Source organism: Lepisosteus platostomus, chromosome 14, assembly GCF_059453375.1.
Source record: "Lepisosteus platostomus isolate fLepPlt1 chromosome 14, fLepPlt1.hap1, whole genome shotgun sequence".
Lineage (NCBI taxonomy): Eukaryota > Metazoa > Chordata > Actinopteri > Semionotiformes > Lepisosteidae > Lepisosteus > Lepisosteus platostomus.
The window spans coordinates 38,497,922-38,514,501 of NC_142624.1; the positions used below are offsets into that span (position 1 = coordinate 38,497,922).

At 39.8% G+C, this 16,580-nt stretch overlaps 1 protein-coding gene across 2 annotated transcripts in view; it reads left to right on the forward strand.

The window, feature by feature from the left end:
* mgat5 (alpha-1,6-mannosylglycoprotein 6-beta-N-acetylglucosaminyltransferase) overlaps positions 1 to 16,580 on the forward strand; it is a 103,843-nt gene that overhangs the window by 61,963 nt on the left and 25,300 nt on the right. For both annotated transcript variants that reach the window (XM_088606206.1, XM_088606207.1), the window contains exons 9-11: positions 2,120 to 2,254; positions 5,655 to 5,788; positions 16,070 to 16,203. In XM_088606206.1, coding sequence (XP_088462332.1) covers positions 2,120 to 2,254; positions 5,655 to 5,788; positions 16,070 to 16,203 — 403 coding nt within the window. The remainder of the gene's footprint in view (positions 1 to 2,119; positions 2,255 to 5,654; positions 5,789 to 16,069; positions 16,204 to 16,580) is intronic.

Below are 16,580 nucleotides of genomic sequence, written 5' to 3' on the forward strand. Positions count from 1 at the left end.
GTGGTGTAAGATGATGTGCTGGAAAACCCGTCATGCTCCTGACATCCTGTCTGTGTGTGAACTGCTCTGGTTCTGCAGCCTGCAGTCACAGATGGCACTGATGTGAGTGAGTGCTCTCTACCCAAACTGCACTCACCTGGCACACCAACAGAAGCCAGTTTTTACAGTCAGTGCATCAACAACTTGATTTTCACAGCAAAAAAAAGCCTGGTTCCAACCCTTGACGTCACAGATGCATCTTTGTGTTATAGTTGGGATGAGGTGATTTTAAGCTTCATCTGCATCTTTATTCTGTCTACAGAATGGATTCAAATAATTGGCTGTTGCCTGTTTAAATAAATGAGTAATATCCAACAGCTCCAAATTATTATTTTGTATGTGAGCTGCAAGGTTCTTACATACCTTTTACATACATAGTTTTAGGGGTTTTGTTTGCACCCAGTACTTTATAAAACAACTGTAAAGTGAAAGCTTTTCGAAACATGTCTTGGTTGGACTGGCTTTAATCTCTCCTAAAGAAAATGAAAGCAGAAACATCCAGTCTGTGAGTCGGTAACTTGCAGTAGCTTTACACCACCATGCTTCCCTTTTCTGTAACATGAAAATGCAAAAAGGCTTTTAGCTTTGTGGATCTGCAGAGGGGAACAAACAATTTTAAGAATGAGAACAAAGTGAATCCAGAAGTTTTTGGTTGGTGATATGTGATGAATTAGCTACTGCTGCTTTCCCCATTGGCTGTGCTAGGACGTTTACCTTGCTATGTTGAACCTTTAAAGATTTTTAAATGACAAGATTTGGTTTCTTCCCATACAAACGAAGCTGAGTTTGTATGAGCTCAGTCAGAGATTTTCTAGTAGTCGATGCTCATAACATGAATAGATTTTAATTAATGTCTAAGACATCCAGGATGTTTGCATTATAAATGTGTGACTCACATCACCATGTTTTGTGCAGAAACCCCCCTTAATTGGTCAGTTTCTGCAAATTGCCACAGTAAAACTGAACCAAGCAAAGAGCAGAAGTCAATGAATTTTGCTGTGACAGGGTATCCTGTTGTTTTGGTGCCAAGGTACTGGTTTGATTTTACTCCAAGAACTATCCTGTTTCCTTCTTGGATGTCTGTGTCGTTTTCATTCCACACCCTGTATATTTGAAAAGGCAAGGACAAAGAAGTTCTTAATGAGACTGTGCTTCACAAAAATGTTCTCAGAATCTCATGCTTTTCAGACAGGTATGCTTTAGGAATAATTACTTCCTTGTGAAAGAGAATACTTATGTGTTATTACTGTATATCCACAAGGATGTATCTCAAAAGGCTTTTGCATCTAAAGAGATGTTCAGTAGCAGTCATATTGTGACCTTACTTCCTATATTTATACATTATGCAAAGCCTGTTTTTTTACAGTTCTGTGCCATTCAAGTTTGTTTTCTTCCTGCACTTATGTATCTTCAGCTGTGCAATTTTCTTAGAAAAATACAAACCTACTGTTCAGGTTGAAAGCAGTGTCCTAGATGTCACCAGTTGAGGTCTGAGCTCTGTCACTGGGATTCTGCTGCTCAATGCACTGGCCAGGCTCTGCTCGGCTCAGGTGGACTCATGTCAGACAAGGCACCCTTGCATCACTGTGAGCATGCGGAGTGGTGTTTGTGAGAACTGCATTTCTCCTCCAGTGGTGACTCTCCTGTAGTCACTGCAGAGCTTATGGCATGAAGCAGGTGGCTTGGACAGTGCAAAGGTCTGGGGAAAGTGTACATGTTCTTTATCACCTCTCAGCTGGCGCAAACATTTTAATAGCAAAGCTTAAAATATTGCACAGAAGTTACTTTTGCTCACTTGCAAGAATGGATTAATATCCCTGATAACTTACATGTCTGAAAATGGAAAAAAATCCATTGTCAGTGTAATAGAGAGCAAGGAATAGATTTTATTGGTGTACAAAAGCTCTTATTGAGGCCTCTTTTTGGGAAAGGCAGAATGAGTAACAGTGTGAAGTCTCTCAGCCTTGAAGACTTAATGTTTCTTACCTTCCCTGCATGCACATGCATGTTCTTCGAGTCATTGTTTAGTTTGCTTCCTTGTGCTCTTTTTCATGAACATCTTGTGTTGTTCCCACTCCAGGATAATGAGGAAGGTGGTTGGCAACAAGTCTGGCTGTCCAACCCAAGGAGATAAAGTGGTGGAGCTGATTTACATCGACATCGTGGGGCTGACTCAGTTCAAGAAGACGCTCGGACCATCCTGGGTGCACTACCAGTACGTTTCCAGCTTGTTTCTTGTTGTGGAGTATAAATCAGGCTGCCGTGAGTGAAAGCCACAGCCCTGCTGTTGAAATGAATATCTGCGTGGTTGTTTCACAAAGTCTTTGAGTTCCAGGAGAGCTCCACTTTGTCTGAAGTGTTTTTGATTATTTTATCCTTCAAGGTACCCCTCTTGGCGTTTCTTTTATCCTGCACCTCTTCTGTAGATTTGTAGAGACTTTTCAGTACTCCCTCTTCTCCTTTGTGTTTTGTAGTTGTTATTCTGCCTAGGTATGACATGTTTCATTACTGTGCCATCAACACCCAAATTTATTTTTGCATAACACCTGACTTCACCCAAGCACTGTCTGACTTGCCAAACTGCTTAGACGGTGCTATCAGTTGGGTGCATCACATTCTTTTACACCTGAATTCTTAACAAGACAAGAAGATGTGCTGATTGTCCTTATTAAGCCCGCAATAGTGTCAAGGCTTTGTTTATATTGATGGTGCTGGAAGCAGTCCGTGTGCTCAGGTCAGGAGTCTGGGTGTCACCTGTGTATTTGCATTTCAAGCTCATGTTCTGTGTGTTGCAAAGATATCTTTTTTCAGCTTTGAATGTCGCTTCTGTCCATTCAGGTGTCCAGCCCTGATGTGCAAAATGCTAATGCATGCTTTTATCTGTTCCAGTCTTGATTATTGTAATGCAGTGCTCGCTGTTGTGTCTAAACATGTTCTAAAGTTGTGGCAGTTTCCAAAATCAGCTTCCTGAATCTTAATAAAACCAAAGTGCTTGAGCGGTGATCTCCTGTCTTAGCTTCATTGCACTGTCTCCCTGAGGCTTTTGGGAAAAAAATCTGAATGCTGCTCACCTTCAAGGACTTGAGTGGTGTGTCTACTGAGTGTACCCGTGAATTGCTGACCTCCCCACACTGCATGCCGTTTGAGATCAGAAACTGGCACATCTAGACATTACTTTACAAAATGTTTGTAAATTGAGTGAAACAACATCTGAGACTGATGTATGATGAACTGGTATTGGAATTAAAATGGCAGTCTTTGTTAATGCAGTGATCCCCTTACAATCCTGTTGTTGCAGGCCTCCAGACATCATTATGACTCTTGGCATCTGGTTTAAGAGAAATCGGTGGCCTGTTTCTCATTGTTATTTCATTTTCCTGAAACGTCAGTGGATGTATTCAATTTCTAACTATTGTGCATATGGTAGTTTATTTAGCTGCAAGATGTCAACAGCAGATTTATTACATTTTATTCAACCTCCACTGTCAAATATGTCCTCAGGTATTGCCTTAGGATTGTAGTATAATTGTTGTTTTTCTAGCTGTGCTAAAGACTTATTTTTAAAAAATGAATTTCTGGAGTTTACTTTGAAGCTTAAAAAGCCATCTATGAAAATGTCATATTTATTTTGGAATCCATGGTAAAGCCCGTTACAAACAGAACAGAATTCTTTCATGAAATTAATGAAAGAAAAGAAGCATTGTTCATTCTGATCAATTTTTGTGCCTGAAGTTGGCTTTTCACATCGCCTTGGGTTCATGTTTCTACATGTTGGTAGACTGCGGATGAAATGATTTGAGACAATAAGGGTTTCATTCCCTGTCTAATGTGCCATGTGGAATGTTGAATGCATTATTCTGAGAATCAAAGCTGTCAGCTATGTTAGTCATTTTAAATATAATGAGACCAGCTGCAGTACTGCTCACTTCCCGTATTCTGAGATAGAAATCATATCCTCTAAACAAACATTGCCCCGAGGCCTTAATATACCTATTGAGAAATAAATAGAATGATGTCATATATTGATCTGACATTGTGAGTTGCAAAAGTACCCTTCCAGTGTCTGGCTGTGTGTTCACATGACCTTCAGATCATCTTAATTATGGAAGGTCAACTTAATTTTTAAATTACTCTGAATCAATGTTATACAGCTTTTACCAAGCAGCTGAGTAATAAAATGTAAATGATTAGATTACATGAAACCATTTCCAGGCAATACTGCTTTAGGTAAAACGTTGGGACCGAAATATAGGATTAAAAATGCAGACAGGAAAGCAGGCTCAAATTTCCAATTGTTTTACACATGTACTGTACCATTACAAGAGCTTGTTTGACTTGTCATTACAAGTACATTGCCCATGCATGCCCAGCATTTTGTCTGAACGGGTTCGTGCAGTACTAAGGCTGAATGTGCCTGCCTTTCTTCTGAATCCACATTTCTCCGATTCTAATTATACTGAAGTGGAATTTCATCTAAATAAAATACAATTTTGTCATACAACAGAAAAACCAAGTGTGTGTTTTCCGCACTGCAACCATACACAGCGAATTCAGAATTGTTGTATGACGGAGATCTACCAGTTTTGGAGCACGTCTGGTTCGATCTGATTTGACATGCACTGAAAATTACTTTGAGCAATATTAAACAGTTAATCCTCTGTGTAGCCAGATGCAAATTACATTGTACCAAAGCCCATGAATACTTCATAGACACTTATGAACCTCTGATACTACCCCAGAACGTTACAGTTCTTAAATACTGGGTGTTTGCCCTGTCATTTATAGGAGGTGTTGACATTGAATGCAAATTATTAACAACTCATCATTACTACAGGAACTTTGACACTCGATAGATGACATTTTCCGATGACAGGTGAAAAGGGATCCTGGATCCTGTTTTTCAGGATCTTTAAGAACCAAAGGAGCTAAGAACAAAAAGAGCTTTTGTCTCGGTTTTCTGACATCATCCATGATAGGTTTTTGTTCACGCTAGTTTTGGCAGCATAATAATCATACAGCACACAGGAACAGGGTATATAACTGATATATATGATAAAACAGAGGACTCTAACCTTTGCTGATTGTCAAGTAATCATTGACCAGGAATTATTAGTGTCTAAAAATTAGTAAAGGAAGAGTAGTTCACTTTCTCCAGCATAGGGATGGGCTTGGCAGGTTCCTGTCCTTTCTGTAGTAAACCAGCTGATTTTTAAATGGATTTTTTCACTGTTTTTCTGATACCAGTAAATGTCTTGTTGCTAGAGTCCATAGCAGATCAACCCTTTTACTCTTGGGCGGAGAGCCACAGTTACAAATTTGAAACTAAAAAAAATGCATCAAATAAAATCGATACACTGGCTTGAGTCAAAGCCTCTTGACATCAGTACCCTAAAACTGACTCAGACATGCTGTAGACTTTCTCTAGAAAATGAAACGATGAGCACCCTCTCCTGGAATTTGAAAGCATTTTTTCTCTGTTTCTATTTTGTTTTGTTTTTCCCCAGAGTGATGATTTTTTTTCCAGTATGTGATACAGCAAGCCCTGAGAGTAACTTGCCTAATGCACAATATCTGACTGTTTTTGTTGTTGTCGTCTTGGGTTTTCTGTGGTTTAGGTGCATGCTCCGGGTGTTGGATTCCTTTGGCACCGAACCCGAGTTCAACCATGCGCACTACGCCCAGTCCAAGGGACATAAAACCCCCTGGGGGAAGTGGAACCTCAACCCCCAGCAGTTCAACACCATGTTCCGTGAGTTCATCTTTTCTACTCATGTGTCTGTAAGAGAGGTACTGCAGCCCTATGAAAATAATCTCTGGTTTGACATTTATTTTTCAGTCATGGAGCAGACAAAATACCCAAAGTCTCAGTTTCAGTGACCTACAAACACTGGTGGGTTGTAGTACCTTCATGGTTTGGATCATGTCAGTACCTCCTTTGTCTTTCAAAACAATTTGACGATGAAGTCCGGTGACTCACAGGTCCTAGCATTTGCAGGCCAGTAGGATCTCTGGATTATCATTCACCGTATTCTGGGTAATAACTTTCAGGGCTGTAGAGACTCCTAGAATCCACTTGAATAATCAAAATCTGCTGCCTGATTGTAAAAATAAAAGACACTGCAGTGACAAAACAAGAGAAAAATGTAGAGTAATGGTTTGTAACAATTGCTCTTGATCAGTTTTTTCCGATAGAAAAGCATTTGACATCATGTGATTCTGTTCTTCTTTTTCTTTACAGAACGTATTGATAATTTTTTTAATTAAGATTTCATGCTATGGTTCTTCCCAGTTGGTGTAATCTTGCTTTGGTGTAGCTGCTACTGACTTCCCCATTCATGAATTCACATGCTGCCTGGGGGGAAATGAGCAGGGAAAAGTGCCTCAGTTTCTCTTACGGTCTGTCCTTTGTGAATTTAAGAGGTGCTCGGGAATTAATTGTTCACAAACCACCCCTCATGGTCAGGAATCATTGTATTTGTTTGGTTTGTACAGTACTTGGTCTGAGTGTTAGGGAATAGAGGATCTTGATGTTTATTAGCATGTTTTACAGACATCGTTAACTTAATTACAGAGGAAAACAAATAACGCTTGTCTACTATTTGTTACCATTTTAATTGTTAATTAATGATTGGTAATTGCTTCCCTGCATCATGTAGAGGTGGTTATAAAGGAGACAACAAAGCGGACTTCTGAGAATATTCTTTCAGGGAACCATTCTCTGTGCATCGACATTCCTTTAGTTACTAGAATCCTAAATAGGTTTGCATATACTGTATGTGCGAAGGTGCTGTCAGGGGCAGAAGTGCTCATATGAATGGTAATGTGATTTCAGGCTGTAATAGTTGCTTCAGGGCACAGTTAAAGCCGATATGGCTGTCAGATGCAATGTCAGTGACTGCATCTTTTATCACGTCGGCTGGTTGTTTTCTTCACACCATTAGGGGAAAAGGACATGGAAATGATCATTTCCATCATTATCCTCTGGACCATCATCTAACCAGGTGACAACGTTTGGTACAGAGAAAACCCAGTACAAGCACAGCATCTATGCAGCCCAGAAAGTTACAAAATTTCTGAATTTATGGGTCTATACATATGCCAGATACCATGATGTAATTGATGAAACCCCGTTGATGAACAGTTCGAAACAGTCATGAAAAGCTCTTTTGTTTTCAGTCAAGTGAATTTCCATTGAGGAAAAAGTAACAATGAACTTTAGATGTGCAACCACAGAACAGAAGAGAAGGAGACGTTCAGGACTAGACAACACTGCGGGCACTGTCGAAGGCTTGTGGATTGTGTGCTTCATAGAATTACTATCAAAGCGCTGGTGCAGATGTGACAGAGCTTTTATTACAGGCGGCCTGCATAATTGTGAGAGCATCTAGCAATCTCTGTGGAGCATGTGCAGCATAATCTTTTAGCAAGGTGGCAGTTTCATTAGCTCCCCGAGCAACCTTCTGCACACTTCAGTCACAAACTGGGGTCGCTGTCTTCTGACAGTCACTCATATCCCTGGAGGTTACTAGGCCCTGGTCTGTCACCTCAGTCTCAGGGCTGTTGACTCCTTCAACACAGCACCTGGCTTCGCTATCAGTGTCTCTGTTTTGACTGAATCAGTCTGCTTAGTTTTTTTATCCATATGCTATTCAGAAATGGAAGAAAGAAAGGTGCCTGAAATCAGGAGATTTGCATGGTGTTATGGTTACAGTTGAATGGAAGAATTTCACTGAACCAGCAGTGGAAAAGAGATTTTCCATACTGAGCTTCTTTGCCTAAAGTAACACTCTTCAGTACCTTTCCATACTCTTCATTAAAAAACAGACTTGCAGGGGTCCAGTTTCACTAAATCTTGGCGTCTTGAGGTTTAAATTAAAGCCAACTTCACCTCTGTTGAAGCACTTAGTCTATGGTAATTAACATTGCCTAATGCGCTGTAAGGAACAGAACAGTGATCATTACATGTGACCACGAGTAAGATTTTCCTCCACTGTCTTCCAATAACTATATTGAACACTGCAATTCTTAAGTCTGGTGTTTATACCTGGCTGCTTTTGGTCTTGAAAAAGCACAACCAGCTGCTTCTATTTCAGCGTCAGTGTGTGAGAGATGGCACCACTGTACTGTATGTCAGAGCTCTCCGGTTTGCAGCAGCAAATTAAAAGCTGCATGTCCCCCAGGTTTGTAGCACAGGGCTTGGGGGTACTGGCTTGAGGTTGTCTTTTTCCCTCTTCCATCCCGGCAGATCTGTGACGGGCAGCGATTAGCATGCTGCCCAGGGTGTGTATCATCTTGTCAGCACAGGCCCTCTGGTCTTCCTTTTAATTGTGGAGCCACTGATTGTTTCGCTTTGTTTCGATACACACGATCTCCTCCACAGGACCAAGTGGAAATATTGAATTAAAATGTTAAAAAAAACATCACTGAGAGAAGTGGTAGAAGTGGTATTTTCTGTGAAGGTGTTAATGAGCTTTTAAATTATATCTTTTGCATGATTGCTTATAGATAAACGTTTGGGTAAGTAAGCACTCCTGCTTATAACTTCTCTGCTTAATTGTTTGATTTCAAAATGCTATACATGCAGCGCATTTAAACAGGATGGGATGGGTTTTGTCAAGGTGAGAATCTCCCCCATGTTATTTGAAACATATGTCTTACTTTGCTCACTAGTGGGAAGATTTCATGTCTGCTGCGGTGTCCAGTCTTCATGAGATACAGCAAGGCATCTTATGATGTATTTGAAACCAAATTCTCTAGGAACTTTCCAGAGCTTGGTGATGTTAACACAACAGTTAAATGATTTGATATAATAAAGCCACTGTAGATGGAAGTAAAGGTTAATTCCATGCTGAAAAGAGCAGAAAAAAAGACACAAAGTGTCTTTTCTCTTTTCAGCATGGAATAAACCTTTACTTGTTCCTTTGCAGTCTATGCATGCTGACGCAGCGGCCTACTTGAACCACTATAGATGTCATTCCTCAGCGCTACGGTGTTGAAATCTGACGTCAAGCACAATTTTTTTTATTTGGATCCTGTGTCCCTGTGGAATTCAGCTTGAGTTCTTTCCAGTTTTTACTCATACGAATTTACCATCCTGCGTCTGATGATATGAAGTATAACTTTACTTACATGGTTAATCAAGATGATTGTTCTGTAGTTCCTCTGTTTAGGACTTTTCCTGTTCTTTCACAAATGGTCCCATATATTGAAGTTTTAAAGTCAGTGAGCTTTAACCCATTCACCCATGTTGATGAAAAGTTTACCAAGCTTCCTCAGGTGTTCAGTGATCTGCCCTGCTTCTACAGTTCCGGAAAATTCTTTAGGGTTGTGGTCCTCAACAGGTACCTGATTTCTGGTGCAGTATGACTGTGAGCAATTCAGAGGTGAGGACTGGCAATATGTCATTGGCACGGACATCACTGAGGTCTAGAGCTGAAGCTGACATTGTTGTTCCAGCTATGTGTAAGACCTCCATCTCTCCTGGACTCAGTCTTCTCAGTGCATGCTCGCAAACAGCTTTTCTAAACATCTGGAGACACTTACAGGCAACACTGCTCCGTCTTTCGGGCAGCTCTCTTTCAATCATGTTGTATATAATTTCAAAACACACTGTCTGATCATGAGCTTCCCTGGGTTCTCCGTGTTGTCTGCATGTGTTCTTCTTGGGTTTCAGAATTCATCTGCTTTTGACGAGTTGGAGGTTATTTTGAGTTTCTTTTCTCACCTCACTGTGGATCTCAGACAGGCTTGTCTTCTCGTGGCCTTCTGTAGCTTGGTCTGTATCTCTTTGTGTGGCTGTGTTTCTTGCCAGGGTATTCTGCAGGTTCTGTGCCTGCTGCCACTGTGGTTCTCTCTGCTACCTGGTAGTTCTGTGGTCAGCTCAGGATGTGACGAGCATGGGTGTTGATGAACTATATCTTTGTCTGACCAGAATAAACCTAGACCAGTTTATTTATATTTTGAAACTCTGTGTTGGCAAAGCCAACACTATTGGCAGCATTCTACCAGCCTAGTGCCATTCTCCTGTCTCAAGTATTTTGTCAGCTTGTTGTTGGGCTCTCAGGCTACACATTTTACATTTTATAATTCCTTTTTGATCATTTGTTTTTGATGCCTTATAATGTGTGCTTGGTCAGACGTTTTTCATTTTAAACCAATTTTAATCATAAACGGAGCGTATTTTTTCCTTCTTTCAGAATGAAGGACAGTTCCTTTGTTCTGTTGTTTTGCTTCTGTGTGATGTGAAGAAGTGATAGGAGCTGAGACTATCTGTGCCATGGGAAAGGGTTCTGTTGATCTAGAAGACTGGTGAACTTGGTGAGATGAGCAGTATGTATTATTTAGAACAGAATTGCATTTAAATGGCTTGAGTACACGCTTGAGTGGGGCACGTGCTGTTAATGAGAATAGAGAAAGAGTCTTGTGTTCCATTTTAATTAAACTCAAATGTAATTCAGCCTTGTACTTTGATTAAACATTCCTGGTCCTTACTCACAGAAAAGATTATTGGTCTTGTTTTGTGGTTGTAGGAAATATCTCATGTGGTTCTAAAGCTTTAACTTAGAATATACTGTGAGTATTTACTTATTGACCTTTTATTTGGTGTCTCCTTCAGGTAAAAACAGCTCTTCACAAAGAAATGCCTTCAAATTGAAACCAGTGTTTAGATCTGTCAGGTTTGCAATTGTAGTATACGGATTTGTTAGGGATAATTATATGTAAACACTGAAGCACTGAAAAAAGGAGTTTAAAAACATTACTTTTAACATTTTTGAGTAGCTGTAAAATAACTTCAGCTTGAGTTTAGCAACCTTAAATTACGCAGCTCATCGATTAAAAAGTGCCAGATTAGATCATGGATAATTATCATCAATATTCAGACATCTATGTCGAACAGTCTTATCTTCTAACATTAACAAATAAGGCTTTTACAGTAAAAAATAAAATAAATGGCAGGAATCTAATTTTTCTTTGGTTTGACACAGGTAGTGCCAGACCAAAGTCATCCCTCTCCCCAACTCTCTAGCCCCAAATTAAGGCCTTGTCAGACCCCACTGAGTGTGAGACCATTCACACATAAGTGTATCAATATTATTTTCCAAAATTAATTCAAATACATTTTTTTTATTTTCCGAATTCCTTTTACCGTTAAGCACTGCTGGCAACTACTGTAGATTCACACTCCATGCACACTGAGGTTTACAGAACATACTGTAAATGAGTCACTGACTGACCATTTTGAAACATGGTTGAAGCTTAGTTGGAGCATACTGTATGACCCCTGCTGATGTGCAGCGACAGGGTGGTGTAGGGCACAGCTCAGCCTCTCGGGGATTGAGTGCAGCCTTGTCTGAACTTAAACCGGGATCGATCGATCCAGACTTCACAAAAAAAGAAAACAAAACGCTGTCTCCCGCCTCTGTCACTTAATCTCCTCTGGACAGTCTGGCAGATGTGAAAAAGGGTAATTGAATACAGCCAAGCAGAGAAACCATCTCTTCAGGCTTTGCAGTGATGAGTCCAGAAGAGACTCTGAAGTACAGTGCAATGTTCTGTTCATCCAACAGAAAAATATCTTTCCTAAGCTTACAGATGGGGACTCTTTTAAAAGAATAATTGAGATTTTCCCCTTCATCTTCCGTAGTAAATTTAATATGCTTTGATTTGCTGTACAAAGTATGCAGGATCTGTTCAAATTAACTGTTTGTCATGTGTTGAACAGGAGGTCAGAGCCAGAATTAAGTCTCCTTTCACTGCTGGAGGCTTATTAGTTTTTTCTTTCTTTAACCACATTGCTAATATTCCTAAGGAAGAAATAAAAGTTTATTTCCCCTTAGATCACTGTAGAGAAATGAAGAGAGCCAGTTTGTGTAGCTTGTGCGTTTGCCACCTCTGAAGAAAAAGCGAATAAATTCTGATGCCAAGAGGGTATAACAGCAACAGACAGTGCAGAGGGGTAGGCTCAGAGAGGCAATCTTAATCCCAGTTAATAATAACATTAATCATCGGCATATGGACGTTTTTCTCAGGGATATTTGTTCTATTTTTAACTTAAAATTATGTATATGTAATAGCTGACAAAAAACTAATAATGGTTTGTACCTCAGAACTCCAAATATTATTGCGTTTTGTGAATTCACTTCAGTTTCCTTTATCCCCAGAACACCTTGTGGAAGAGCTACATATTTCCTGTTTTTACTTTCACTGTGCAGTATGTTAATATTTTTAGTAAAATGTTCCTTGAGTCCAAACTCCAGTCCGAAGGCGCCGCTGTCTGGAATTGAATCCAGGACATGAGCTGTGAGGAGACAGCACTGACTGCTGCTGGCCTCCTGTTTGTATTGCTTTTTAATATGTTTGCTGTGACTGTGTATGTTTTGTAGCTGTAATCCTATATCAACATTACTGTTTTTTTTCAGCTGTCGTATAGTAACTCTTTTGAAAGTTGTTTTCCATTTTGCAGGGTTGCTTCAGTATCTGAAAATTGCTGTTTTCTGTAGATCCTTAGCAGTGAGGGAAATGGATAGATTAGATACTTTATTGATCCCGTGAGTGAAATTGCAGTGCTTGTTGTTTTGCGAGTGTGCATGTGTGTTTTTATATTCGTGAGAGAGATGCTTCTGAAGGGTTTCTAATTTTGGGATGGTTTTCAGATCCAAGGGACTTGCGTTGTTAGAAGGCAGGTTGCAGAGTGCCATGGATGAAACTAGAGGTGTGAAAAAAGGCAACTGAAATCAAAAATGAGAAAATCAGAATGTGAGGCTGCAGCAGGTTAAACTTTTCAGTGAGTTGGAATCATTGTAATGGTTCATTCTCAGGAAGATATTAGTCGTGCAAAACAGCCATTTCTATGTATGTTTTTAGAAGATGTACTTTTATGTGTTATATTAACAGTTTTTTAACTAGCACTAACTCTGCCATCTGTTGCTTCAGACCTCTTAACTGACAGAATCTGAGAGTTTTAGATCATTAAATGTTATTGTAACCATTCACACTTCGGTTTGAGTTTTACTTCTTTTAGAAGTGAATGTAATGGGTTTACAAACACTTTAGGAAAATTGTTAAAAATTCATTGAACTTTCCTGACTGTGCCATTAAAATTAATTTTCTAGCCTTAGGCTTTTAAAGCACAAGCCAGCAGCAAAGTGAGCACTGTGGCCTTTCATGTTTGAAATTAATGCAGGGATGCAGGGATATCACCAGAAATTAAAACGCATTAATATGTGAGATAATTATTGTTTACTCAACAGGTGTTGTTACTTAAGTATCACAGGGCAACTTTGAACTGAGATGAGACTCACCTGAAATTGTTATTGTTTTTTTTTTTAATTTTGTACTAATTTTGAGACCATTTCATAAACCAAAGTACTGTACATGCTCAGAGGCACCCCAGTAATATTTTCATGTTGATTCACCAACATCATTCAGACAATTGGAGCCTTCATCGGTGCTCATTGTTTTATACACCTTGCTCAAGTAAGTAAGCTGGAGTCTGGATTGCATCTAGGATTACAGCTCTTTTTCCTGCTGGCGGAAATGTCATCTTGTTGGCCTGCTCCCCTGTTGTCTCAAGAGAATGTGCTGTTGGGCTCCAGTCATTAACACGTCGCCCTGATCACACACACTCTTAGCCAAGAGCCGTTGAAGAGCTCTTCAGACTGACCGTGGGGAGGGGAAGATCAGGTTGTGATGAAGGGCTTGTGGTTCGCCCTCCTCACATGACCCCTCGCGGGTCTTTCATGTTGCCTGTTCACTCAGTAGTTTATCATCAGCCATCAGCTCTTAGCTTGCCATCCTCCTTCAAAACCAGTATAGGAAAGCACACCCGTTTGCCATTTTATTCATTATCCACAAGTATTGTTATTCACAATTGTGTGTGAGCTGTTATTTTTTGCATTAGCGTTTGCGTATTACCTGATGTGGATCCACGGATTCCCCTGTCTGTCCCACCGCTGTGTGTGGGTTCTATACCCTGACTGACCTCAGGCGTAAACGGAGTCTCACCTGTCCATCCAGAGGAGCTCAGGGTGTTGAAACTGGCATTCAAGACGCAGCTGTCAGTCTCTGTCTTTGTCTGTAACACATGCTGTAACTCGGCTTGCTGAACCGAATTCCCTGACAAAACTGCCGTTTGGGTTACTTTTGTTGTATGATTTTTCTAAAATATTTTTTTCCTTGTGCAAGAGAAGACAATAGTTTTGCTCTTTATTTTTGCATATGCCTAATTTTTATAATTGGTGAGACCCCACCCGGACATATTGCTAGGCAGTTTAGTCACGAGTCTGTGCCATATTATTTAAGTGCCTTTTTTCCCCACAAAGACCAGAAGATAACTTTTCTATTTTCTGTGCTTTTTAGAAAACTCTTAGGCTGGTGAGAGCTGATTTGGGCTGTATTGTAGCCCAGTGCATCAGTTCTTTACCTGTGGAATCAGGTGTCTCTGTCCCTCATTGTTTTTATAACTGTACTGCCACGCTGGCAGAAGAAAGAAAGAACTCATTGACTTACCAGATCCCTTTTTAATGACGACAGCAGCTAAGGGATAAACAAGCACTGATGAATTTAATTAAGTCCGTTTTTTTTAGTGAAGGGGCATCCCTCTTCTTTTAGAAAAAAAAGTAGTGCAAATGATACTTCAGAGTAAATGGCTTTATTTGGTTTTGCAGCCTCATCAGTGCTATTATGTATATTCTTTGTTTTGTTTACTTTAACGACGTGATGAAACTTCATACATTAGTATATGTCTCAAGCAGTGTTTGTATGATTTTTATGTAATGTCCTAGACTAAGAACAGCAAGTGCAAGTGAGCTGTTGTAACATTGCACACTCCCATATTCAAACACATGAAATGAACCTATTCTTAGGTACATGTAAGTACAGTAACAAACCCAAATGTAGAGTATTTTATTAAGTCCATAGTATTTTGAAGCTTCAAAGCCTTTCAATCAGCCCTTTCAGCATTTTTATTGCTGTTCAGTAAATGGGAAGATAATCCAGATACTGTAACTGCACATTCCAGATTTTCTCTTTTACATCGTCCTGCTTGAAGCCTCAAGAACTTTTATGTGCTGTATAACCTACAGTACCTTTATAGCGGATTCCGCTCCTGATTGGTGTTGTTTTAGCCTGAAAAAACATAACCTGTTCCACTTGCAGCAAGTCTCATTTTGTGTTCCAGTGAGCAGGGACAGGGTCCTCACTTGCCAATTTTGGACATTATAGAGTTGTTTTTTTTATCTGGAGAGGCTTCTGCCGAAGGGGATTATACAGTACCTTGTTTGTTATAATTCGGTGGAAAGTCTTGTTGTACTGGTGATTGCATTTAAATCTGTCAGAGCTGTTTATCGTTTATGTTTGAAAATCTCTCCTTTCCCTGCACCCTCCTGTGCACATATGCTCATCTTTGACAGCTTTTTTCGTGCACCCTGTTTCGAACTCGGATTTAGACAAGTGATAGATGGAACAATCCAGATGGGAGCCCGGGATAATTTTGCACGGGAGTGACTTTTTTTTTTTCTTTATGGACGTCAAACTCATAATGCTGCTAAAATAGCAGCTGGGTACGAAAAAGCTTTCAACCCATAAACAATAAGCTTGATTTAGATAGAGTGGCATTGGGTGCCGGCGCCTTTAAGACATCATAATTCCTGTTGATCTCCCAGAATAAAATTTCGGGTTGCCAGTCAAGAGCTAAAAAATGAGATCAATTTTAATAGGCCTGTGGTAGGTTTTATGTGTCATTGAATTTGCTTAGAAAATGCAGAAATCTGCTTTTGTCTCGGGCTTTGTTCAGAGGCAGATGGCATTCCGGCAAAGCAGAGCCAAGAAAGAGCTGCCCATTGAATGTCTGGCCTGGGGTTCCCTCAGTGGCGATCCAGAGTTTGGCAAGGAAAAAATGGAATGGATTCTGCTACAATCTGTGTCACACATTCACAGCTTTTCAAAGAGTTCTGTGAACCACAATAGATGATTAAAAACCCTCTACTGTATCATGTCATGCTAAGCATTTACTTCTCCTTTTTTTCCCCAGCGCACACACCTGATAACAGCTTTCTTGGGTTTGTTGTGGAGCAGCATCTTAACGCCAGTGATATCAAGCATATTGATGACATCAAAAGACAGAACCAGTCTCTTGTGTATGGAAAAGTAGATAACTTCTGGAAAGTAAGTGCATTTCTCTTTGACTTTGTGAAGTGTACGAGCAGTAAAGTTACCTTTTGTGCATTTTATGTGTAGAATTGCCAAACCGGAGTTTTATCATTTTAGCCTCTATTTCATTTTAAATGCGGGGACAGTCAAGCTCTTTTCTTATCAGAGGAATCACTGTAATCATTATTCTCATGATGATCTGCCATAGTTAACAAATTGTTAATGAAAACTGGGGGGAAAAAGCAAAGAAAAAATATTTTTCAAGCAATAATAATGTCTGTTTAAGATGATCAAACTTTATAGAAATTTGCTCAGCTGCTGGGCAATCAATTTTGTACAACATTTTCTGCGTGTACAACCGACCACTGTCATAGTCCCTTGGGATTCAATAA